This window comes from Lactuca virosa, chromosome 6, assembly GCF_052849685.1.
Source record: "Lactuca virosa cultivar CGN04683 chromosome 6, Lactuca_virosa_CGN04683_v6, whole genome shotgun sequence".
Lineage (NCBI taxonomy): Eukaryota > Viridiplantae > Streptophyta > Magnoliopsida > Asterales > Asteraceae > Lactuca > Lactuca virosa.
This window is the reverse complement of record NC_136431.1, coordinates 141,100,335-141,110,626: the sequence shown is the minus strand read 5'-3', so window position 1 is coordinate 141,110,626 and position 10,292 is coordinate 141,100,335. Positions and strand designations below refer to the sequence as shown.

The 10,292-nt window shown below is 32.8% G+C and overlaps 2 protein-coding genes across 4 annotated transcripts; both read left to right on the top strand.

The window, feature by feature from the left end:
• Positions 1–401: 401 nt before the first annotated feature.
• On the top strand, positions 402–4,931 carry LOC145120989 (Man1-Src1p-carboxy-terminal domain protein). 3 transcript variants are annotated; one of them, XM_079056766.1, is made up of 10 exons: positions 402–1,155; positions 2,109–2,236; positions 2,369–2,440; positions 2,514–2,647; positions 2,725–2,839; positions 2,905–2,985; positions 3,427–3,570; positions 3,718–3,795; positions 3,975–4,062; positions 4,674–4,931. In XM_079056766.1, the coding sequence occupies exons 1-10, from the start codon at positions 894–896 to the stop codon at positions 4,796–4,798; spliced, it is 1,227 nt and encodes a 408-aa protein (XP_078912892.1). In that variant the 5' UTR covers positions 402–893; the 3' UTR covers positions 4,799–4,931. The 3 variants fall into 3 exon arrangements, with proteins under 3 accessions (XP_078912892.1, XP_078912893.1, XP_078912894.1); XM_079056768.1 differs by having other exon boundaries at positions 1,035–1,155; positions 2,068–2,236; XM_079056767.1 differs by lacking the exon at positions 3,718–3,795 and having other exon boundaries at positions 406–1,155.
• A 1,528-nt stretch (positions 4,932–6,459) lies between these two features.
• Positions 6,460–9,933, top strand: LOC145120078 (vesicle transport protein GOT1-like). The gene is made up of 7 exons (XM_079055862.1): positions 6,460–6,573; positions 6,914–6,996; positions 7,925–8,016; positions 8,206–8,286; positions 8,590–8,687; positions 8,973–9,054; positions 9,598–9,933. Exons 2-7 carry the CDS (start codon positions 6,966–6,968, stop codon positions 9,634–9,636), a joined length of 423 nt encoding a protein of 140 aa, XP_078911988.1. The 5' UTR covers positions 6,460–6,573; positions 6,914–6,965; the 3' UTR covers positions 9,637–9,933.
• The last annotated feature ends 359 nt before the right edge of the window (positions 9,934–10,292 follow it).

Below are 10,292 nucleotides of genomic sequence, written 5' to 3'. Positions count from 1 at the left end.
ATTCCGCCATGCAAGGCGCATCATGTACCAAGATGGTCCATGATGGCACAACATCTCCTCCATGGCGTAACTTCCCTTCTTGATGGGGCAACGTCATCTTCATGTCCTAACATCTCCTTGGCTTAACATCACCTTGGCGTAACTTCAGACATGATGGCGCATCATGCTATCATTTGGCGCAACATCCCAAGGATGGCACAACTTCCTTCTACATGGCACAACATGATGTTCCATGTTGCTCAAAGTCGCTCTAAGTGTTCCAAGTTGCTCAAAGCCACTCCAAGTTGCTCCAAGCCACTCCAAGTTGCTCCAAACCCCATTTTGGAAGATTTGTTTCTTTGTCACTTGATCCGTTCCTTTGTCTAATGATCCAAAGTCATCTCAGATGATACGTTCATTTGTCACATTTTCCATGAACCTCAAGTGTTCCGTTGAGATCTAAGTGCTAAATGCTCCATGAAAATTCTCCAAATGCTCGAGTCACATTTAACGGTAACCATCTTTGAGAAATCGATTTTAGGGCTTTCTTGGATAGCATCGTTGTAACATAACACCACCAAAAATTGGAGTTTCCAGCAACCATCAGGAATGCGGAAAGCGGTGCACAGGATCATGACAGATGTTTGGTAGAGAAAAGAAAAGTAATCGACATATGAAGACGATTATCCGAGGTTAATCTACTTTGGTATAGGAAAAAGGGGAAGAGAGATGTGAGGATAACACAAGTGTAGAAGACGGATCGAAGGATATTAGCGGTCACTCAGCTTATCGGCTCAAAACTAAAACCCAAAACCCAGTCTGAAAAATCGGTGTTACTGTTCATAATATATATGTGAATTAATATATTTGTAAAAACTAACTCTCGAAGGCAAGTTACAGCGATCAAGATCACAATGGCTTCTACTCCTAAAAGGCGAATCAGAAACCCTAAATACTCATCCTCTTCTTCTCTTCCTCCTTCTCCCATGCGAGTTTTATCTTCAATTGAACCGCCACCAAGCTTACTACCGTCCAAGACGGAGATATTTAAGCTCGTCGCCGTCGTATCTATCGCCGTCTCTGTTGCAGTAGCCTGCAACCTTGTCGTCAAGTTTTTCAATCGTCAGCCAAAGCCGTTTTGCGATACTGATTCGGAATCGGATTATTATCTTTCTGGTGAGCAACGCTGTATTTGTAATTTATGCACGAGTAAATGTTATTTATTTATTTAATTAGCTGTTTGTCTTAATGCTTCATTCCATCGATTCCATAGAAAAGAAAGCTATATTTGAGTTTTGGTGTCACTTCTATGGGGTTCGTAGCCAATTTCCCAGCGGCATTTTTCTAGTTGCTAGCTCCAGTGTAGTTAGCATATTTTTGTCGAAGGTTTAGAATTCATCTCAATAAAGTCGATTTGTAACCTCTTCTCAGAGTGGATGGAGCGCTAGATAGGAGAAGTATATTGACTTTACGTTAATCGTTTTAATTGGTATCCAGGTTCAAGTATAAAGTTGAAGAGTGCATAATGCACTTCATTCCTTGAAATTTTGGGCATTTAAGTTGGTTATACGCTTAGCTTAAAATGCATGAGTGATCTAAGGGTAGCGCACGAGACAAGATGTTGTTCATGTTTTTCCATCAACATTTAGTCTCTGTATTAGTTTTATCAAATGTGCTACCTCTGCATTTCTGTGTGGTTTCAAACAATGGGAGTTACCCAAAATCTTTTTGGGCTTCTGTTTTTTTGCATGCTGAAAGGTTCTTTCAAATTTTATATCAATTGTTTGGGAGTTAAATCTTGCACAAACAGGTAAGGGTTTGAGTCTCAGCAACCGCAGTGTGGGAGTTTTAATTCCACCACTCCTAGTGGGTCACTGTGTACATCTCACATGATGCTGTTGTGGTGGTGTGGGACAGCTGAGGGGTTGCTAGAAGAATAACCCTTTTGTAGAAACTTAGGTTAAACCTCTCTTAATGATTATTAATTTCTCCAATATTCTTTCAACTGCATATCTGCATGGTGCAAAATGTGTCTTCATGAAAAAGCTAAGCTTAAAGATGCAACTATTCCATACTCATCTGGAATAGTTGCATCTTACATCTTATGCTTTTACTATTTTTTTTTTCAGAGGTTTGTGATCCTTGCCCAAGACATGGCATATGTTATGAAGGCAAATTGGAATGCACAAGTGGTTATACAAGACATGGGAGATCATGTCTAGAAGATGGAAGTATAAATGAAATGGCTAAGAATCTCGTGAGTGAACACTTGTCTTGGGGGTACTTTTTAATCATCACGTAAGGGTTGAAGAGAAAAAAGATGTTATATCTGTAACTTTGCTTCTGAAATGTTTAATATGTAAAGATAACATGATATATATTGATGCAGGCAAAAATGGTAGAATCTCATGTCTGTGAATCATATTCTGAGTACTTGTGCAAAGGAATCAACAAAGTCTGGGTGCGTTTCTTGTTCATATCCACCTTAACTTTGTAGCGAGATTTTGGTGACCTAATTTGCCATTTGATTACAGTTTCCCGGGGATGAGTTGTGGAATAATATGGATAAAGTGAAGCTGGCAGAGGACAACGCCACCTATCTGTTTGCAAAGAACAGAGCAATGGATATTGTTGATAATTTGTTGGAGATGAGAGATAGTAACATTGGGTAGGCTATATTTATTTAATATTAAGAATTAAGTTGAAGGCACTCCCCATCTGTTAATTATTTATTTCTTGATGTAGAATCAAGGAGTTTAAGTGTCCGGAGTTGCTAGTGGAGCACTATAAGCCCCTAAGCTGCTGCGTTCGACTATGGCTTTTGGAGCATGCTTGGTTCCTAATACCATTTTGTGTATTGGTATGTAATGAAAGCTAATTGAGTCTCACATTTTCAAGTTTATGACATTACTTAGATTTTTGCAGCTCGTAGGGTGTGTATGGATGCTGTTAAGAGTTTGCCACAGACATTACCTGTCAGTTAGGGCTGAAGAGCTTTACGAACAGGTGCAAACAACCGTAACTAATCATGATTCAGTTGTTGGCATGTAGTCTTATTATATCGAGTTAAATGCAAGAAATGGCTATTATGTACTTTACTTCCCATTGATTTGTTTGTTATAGCGTTCTAGTTTAAACTTTTCTTATTACAACATTGTAGTTTGGCGAATTTTACCCATTTATCATCAATTCATCATATACAAATACATAACCGTTTTACTGCTATAATTGGGTAGATTTTTGTCTAAAAAATAAAGTACAATGCTCTATGATTGACTAGTTATTTCAAAAGAAAATGCCTTCATAAGAAGAAAATGAAAGTACTATAATGCTGTAATACAAAGAAATGGAAGTAGGATGTATGTTGTTGCTATTTATTGCATTTAGTCATTTACTTACTAGCTAAGATTTTTGTATATTGAAATTTGTAAAACCACAATGAAATAGGTGTGTGACACACTTGAAGAGGCTGCTTTAGTTTCAAGGAGCATAAATGGTGAAGGAGAAGGTGAACCATGGATAGTTGCTTCATGGTTAAGAGATAATGTCCTTACACCCAAAGAAAGAAGGAATCCCATGTTATGGAAAAAGGTATTCTTATCTCTCTCTCTCTCTCTCTCTCTCTCTCTCCCTCTCTCTCTCTCTCGGATATACTTCCCATATTTTTTATTATAACATTCTACTTTCAGTTTTTCTTATTGCAACATTGTACATCCACATTATTTCTTATTAGGGCAGGCATTGTACTTAAAAGGTAGGAGCTCACCAATTGCTATAAATATGAAAGTACAATGCTATAATAAAAAGTTTTCGAAGGTACATTTCTGTTTCTTGCATTTAGCCCAAAAATTAGAAATCGCGTAGAAGAGACAACTAAACAAAAAGTGATGTTAGGAACATAGGATGTTTAATTGAGTTTTTGTAATGTATCATTTAAACTACATGCATTATTATTATTATTATTATTTTTCAAATGCTTGTTTGTCTCTTTATAGGTTGAGGAATTGGTTCAAGAAGATTCTCGTTTAGACCGGTATCCAAAAATGTTAAAGGGTGAACCTAAGGTTGTGTGGGAATGGCAAGGTATACATTCATGTCCTTGCTGTTGCATTATTACTATTAGTCAAATGTCTAAAATGCCCATCATAAGGGACACTAAACTGTCTTAGGTCGTGTTTCGTTTTTACTTAATAGACTTGATAAGAATAGGACTTAATATGGTAAAATATATGACTTTTTTTTTTTTTTTTTTTTACTTGATGCCAAAAGAATCGACTTCATAGAGAAAGTCTAAGAAATGGCATTTACCTCATAAAGTCCCATTTTTTAAAATAAATTGCCCTTGTTTCTCCAAGTGTGCTGTCATTTTTCTTAAACATTTTGTGAACATCATCTATACAAACAATATTTTGTGAAAAAATAAACAGTCGTTAATCTGGTAAAGCTATATATAAGTATATTTTTTAACTTAATGTAGAAAGAATAACTTGATAGTGAATATCAGAGAAAATAGGGTTTTCCTCGTTAACTTAACTCCTCAAATGTCCCCATTTATTTTTTTCTTTCCATTTCTTCAAATAACTTTTTTTAATATTTTGTTCACACAACTTTTAATGGGAAAAACGCTTTTTTTTTTCAATTATTTTTTTATTGGATTTTGTCCCTCTGTTTTCACTTGGATCTTGCTTTCTCAGTTGAAGGATCTTCTATGAGATCTTCTGGCAAGAAAAAGAAGGGTGAAGTAAAGAAGCAAAAGTCAAGTGACTTGGGTTCTAATCAAGATCAAAGTTTGAAGCCTATGGAGCCTTTGAAGTGGTGAATCTTGTAAAACATGATAATATACTACTTTATACATTTATTGTAAATTGTACTTAAGCTCCAAACCGTCTTGCAGTAGTTATATGTATATGACAGTTTCTACTTATACAAACCCATCGATAACACTTTACATACATATTGTTTTGCATTTCCGTTCATTTAAGTAGAATTCCATTTTTGAAAAAAAAAAACAATTAAAATGACATGATAAGTACAAACAATTATTAAGTTAAACAAGCACTTTAAACTATATCAGCTAAACTTCTAAGCACATCATCAACATCCATTTAGAGGAAACATAGAACAAACCAGAGCGAACCCTTGGAGACAACAAATAATAAGGTTGCTTGGTTAAGGGCATCCTAAGTGAAGTTGTATACGAGTTGAATAAGGTGGCGACTAGGATTGAATGAGTGTTCAATAGAGTGTGGGTGATGACATGAAGTAGAGTTGAATAGAGGACTTGAATGATCATTCAACTCTTCAATAGGGGTTCAATAGAGAGAACAAAATCATGATTAGGATTGAATGTGTATAAAGTGGTCATTAGGATTGAATATGTTTTTAATGGTTTGTGGGTGTTAAAAGTAAAGTTAAATATCTATTTAATGGATGATATAACAATCCATTGAACTCTATAGACTTCAATAGATTGTGGATGCTCTAATGTAAAGAAAACATGACTAATTCACTTGCCACATAGGGTTCCAAATCATCAACAATTGTCAACTCAACACAGATCAACATTATGGGTTAAAATCTGGGGGTTATTTTTATTGCAACATAAAAGTGGATATTTGAAATAGAAAAACGCATAACTATCTTGACTTTTAAATCATTTAAAATTTACTTAAAACAAAATAAAATCAATTTTAAAGTGAAATCAAAGTTAAAAATACAAAATGAAGAAAAATCCAAACAATTCAAAATTATAAGTTAAGAAGATACATATAAAATTAAAAAGAAAAAACTCAAAGTATTGGGTGCATTTGGTTCTAGAAAATTATTATTATTTTTTTGGAAAAAATTTTCAGAAAAAGTAGCGTAGTTTTCATTTACGTGTTTCAGTAGAAATTTAGAAAATGTATTTGGTTAAAACTTACCGAGTTTTCATTTTTTATTTTAGCAAATTAGAAAACATGAATAGATTTGTATTTTCTATTCGTTTTCATTTTTTGTTATTTCAAATAATATAAAATTTAACATAAAATAAACAAAAATTTAATATAAAAATCAACATAAATACAAATATTTACACAAAATTGCAAACGTCTTTTTTGACTGGGCAATATAGTTCCATCATTTGAGATTTGGCCTGGATAGATTTATTTTTATTATTGTATTATAAGTTTTGGCTTGTCTTTATTATTTATTGAGCGGTAGGATTTTCTTGAATATTCAAAAAGTTATTGGTCCCGATAAGCTGAAAATTAATGAATGGACAATATAGATTTGATTTCCTCCAAAATAAAATTTAGTAAATACTTATCATGACCCACGTATTCGAGGACTTATCAACCAAGATTCTTGAAAAGCCTAGTGCCATAAATTAAGAAAATAAAACTCAAGGACTAAAGTTGTCTAAAGATCAAACGTAAAGGGACTAGAATAGCTATTACTCATTCAGCTTAAACTTCAAAAACAGAACATTGATGCAAAACCGATTTCTTCCCCAATTGTCACACACGCTAAAGCAGTAATTCAGCCATAGCCTTATTATATCTCCGTTTTGCTCGAGCTCCTCTCTTCTCTTCGCTCTGTATAGGCATATAGCAGGTTTATCCTCTTTCTTTTTATATCTACGAGTTCTGAATTGAAATCAATTGTATATCTGTTTTTGTCTTTTTACTTTCGAATTGGATGTCACATCGTTTCTCGAGTACGCATATACTTTTAGTTCATTTGCTTAGTGAATCCTTCGATTTAGGAAGGTTAAACTATTCCGGATCTTAATTCTGCTGAAATTTGGCCATTAAACCCCCATACTGACTGGCTGACCTAAATCAGTTGAGATTTAAGAACCAAAACGTTTTCATTTTTGTTAATTTAGTATAATTAAGTCGTTTTGTAGTTTACGTAAGTTTATTGAGTAAAATGTATTTTTCTTTTGGTTCAGTTTTTGAGGATCGGTTTTGGAAGTTGGAGAATTTTGTATCTGCTTAAGCATCATGGCTGGCCTAGAGATGAACGACTGGAAAAGTGAGTTTTAGGCCTTCTTTCATTTATATTTTCCTTTTTCTGGATTTATGATCTTACACTGCTGTGCTATATTGGTTTCGTTGTTTAGCTTTTGTAAATTATGTTTTAGTCATGAACTGTTGTGTGATATTATAATTGGCATGTTATAATCCCAAATTTACTATATATGCAGTGCCAGATGACATGCTATCAAACTTTGATTTTGTTATAATGCAAAATATTGGTCCTGAGTTCATCTGTCCATGTTTCTTGTAAATCTGTAAATCCTATTATGGACACTAAGAAAATGAATGTAAGAATGTTGATCTTGTTGTAAACTTGTAATAGTAAGTTTGGAGTTGCTATAGGCTTTTGGTTTTCTTTTGTTAAAAGAAATTGGAGTCCATTACTTCATAAACTAAGCGAATTAAGTTAGGTTATTGGTGATAACAGAGTTCAGATTCTACTTATTATATTTTTAGCAGAAAGTTGTGAAGACTAGAGAAGATTTACATTAAAGTTTAAGCTGGATTTACAAACTGTTTAAATACCTTTAGAAACTTTGGTCCAAAACCCTGTCAACAATACTATCTAGAGCTAACAAATATGAATAGGGACAGGATAATAGCAACATCAAAGCTTACACTGAGTTTTCATATCAATGAGATTGAATGCCAACAAATATGACTAATTCTCTAGTTTTAGCTCAATCGTACAATCATGGCAATGGGGTGAAAATTTGCAACTTATTAGTATCGATCTTTTGTCTGTGCAAAAGACATTAATGCCCTCATCCCCATCATCAAAGATAGCCCTAGAAGTCACTCTTTTCCTGTGTAACAAACGCAGCCTAAATAGTTCCATTGGTATCTTCTTTACAAAAACACTGATAAGTTTGATTATTATTGTAAGTTTACTAAAGCGTTTTTTTTTATCTTAAATGAAACAGAAATTGGACTGGGATTAACTGGATTTGGTGTTTTCTTCTCATTTCTGGGGATCATTTTCTTCTTCGACAAGGGACTACTTGCCATTGGAAATGTTAGTGTCTTTGAGTCCTTGGATTCTCTTGTATCTTTGTCTGCATATATATATATATATATATATATATATATATATATATATATATATATATATATATATATATATATATATATATATATATATATTGCTGATGAGGTTGAGTTGGCAACTTCTGACATTAAAGTCATTTGTGGGGTACTGAACCAGATCCTATTCATCTCAGGGGTGATCATTACCATTGGAATCAAGTCCTCCTTGCAGTTCTTCATGAAGAGAAGCAACCTAAAGGTGCTCCAACTTCCCTTTCATAATTTTAGTTAAGGTGTGTGTTTGGTTCTCAAATCTGGTTGCCAGATGGATGGATTGGAATCCTTAAAATTCCACCATGTTTGATGGATTTTAGCATTCCTAGAATCAACAAATAATATTTGTATATGGATTAAAATGTTAGGAAGTTATATTGCTAAAAATCAATTCTGTTTCTGACAGTTATGATTCCAATACATTTAACAGATTGAATTCCTTCTGAAAAAAATTCTATAAACCAAACAAACCCTCCCTCCCTTAGCTTATGCTTGATTGGTTGCACAGGGCACAATCTCTTTTGGTGTGGGCTTCTTGTTTGTTATCATTGGGTGGCCTGTAATAGGAATGGCTTTAGAAACTTATGGCTTCATCATACTCTTCAGGTTTGCTTGATACAGTTTAATGCAAACAAAACATACTTGGGTTAATTTGTTATTATTCCATTTCGTCCTATTACAGCATATATTGTATCAATCAATATATCAATATTGTTCAAATACAAAACAATTTTTTCATCGTACAATGCTTATGCTGTGATAGAATGAAATTAAAGTAGATGGGCATAAATTAATAATACACACATCACACATCACACATGTATGTTGGTGTTATTTTCATTTAACAATTCACAGATATACATATAAATGTTTTGATGGAATTATATGCAGTGGCTTCTGGCCCACACTAGCAGTTTTTGTGCAGAAAATACCGGTTATTGGTTGGGTGTTTCAGTATCCGTCCATTAGATCGGTATGTTAATTCCTAATTCCTTATCTTATTTGTTAGAAGTTGAATAATAAAACACAATTCTTACTCTAGTTGCATTTTACAACATGGAGTCAGCTTTGCTTTGCTCATTCCACAATCATATTTGGTTGGTCTGTAGTTGTAGGAATGGAATGAATCATCTAAATTTTTATACTTTTAATTCTACTTTATAAATTATTTGATTATAATCAATGAATTTTTTTAATTACAAATTTAAATATAAGGAAAGCTAATTGATTCACTAAAGTTTATATATATATATATATATATATATATATATATATATATATATATATATATATATATAAGATTGTAATATAACAAAAATCATGAATCAATAAAAAAAAAGAAGCATAATAAATTAAGTGGGTTATATTATGATTTTTTTATTTTTATTGATGGAATGAAAAAAGAAGCCAAACCACCCTATCGCCTAAATAAATTAGAAGAAAAAAAAAAAAATTGAAAGGATGGTTCATTCTCCTATTGTGGTCATATTTGATTATCATCTTTGATTGCTTACAGTTCTTGGACCGCTACCGTGGCAAAAGGGTGCCCGTATAAACGAAGAAGGATGACACTTGTAAGCCTTGTTCATAAATTGAAGAGGGGTTTCTTTCTAGGCTCTAGGCTCACGTTACGTTTACTTCTTGTTAACTTCCTCATGCAAATAGAAACTTAATATCTCGTTTCATCTCAATATTTGGCTGTGTATAACATCTCACCATCTTCAGCTCATTGTTAGATTAGATATGTGTCCTTTCTATACTGTGTAAGTGTGTGTGTGTAATCTAGGGGTGAATTCCGTTTTTGCTTTTCTGAATTTTTTAGTAATAAAAATAACAATCTCATCTCATCTCATATATGGACGGACTTGTTTCAAGTCAAAATCCATGAAATTAAGGCTAGTTCAAAAACTAGCTACCTGCTAACAACTGCATTTTTTTAAAAAAAATACTGCATTTTTTTCTCAAAAAAACTGCAATTTTTTCAAAAACAAAAAATAAAACTGCTTTTCTTTTTAAAAAAACAGCATTTTTTTTAAAAAAAATCTGCAAACTTTTCAAAAAAAGCTACAATTTTTTTTAAAAAACTGTAATTTTTTCAAAAAGACACTATTTTTTAAAAAGAAACTGCATTTTTTAGGTGCATATATGCATATTTTTGGTACATTTATGTATATTTTTACAAATGCATATTTCATATATTATAATATTTGT

Coding starts and splice junctions, on each gene's coding strand:
- LOC145120989 (XM_079056766.1), top strand. CDS start 894: ATGGCTTCTACTCCTAAAAGGCGAATCAGAAACCCTAAATACTCATCC. Junction 1,156..2,108: donor ATCGGATTATTATCTTTCTG/GTGAGCAACGCT, acceptor TTTTTTTTTCAG/AGGTTTGTGATCCTTGCCCA. Junction 2,237..2,368: donor ATGAAATGGCTAAGAATCTC/GTGAGTGAACAC, acceptor ATATTGATGCAG/GCAAAAATGGTAGAATCTCA.
- LOC145120078 (XM_079055862.1), top strand. CDS start 6,966: ATGGCTGGCCTAGAGATGAACGACTGGAAAA. Junction 6,997..7,924: donor AGAGATGAACGACTGGAAAA/GTGAGTTTTAGG, acceptor TAAATGAAACAG/AAATTGGACTGGGATTAACT. Junction 9,055..9,597: donor AGTATCCGTCCATTAGATCG/GTATGTTAATTC, acceptor GATTGCTTACAG/TTCTTGGACCGCTACCGTGG.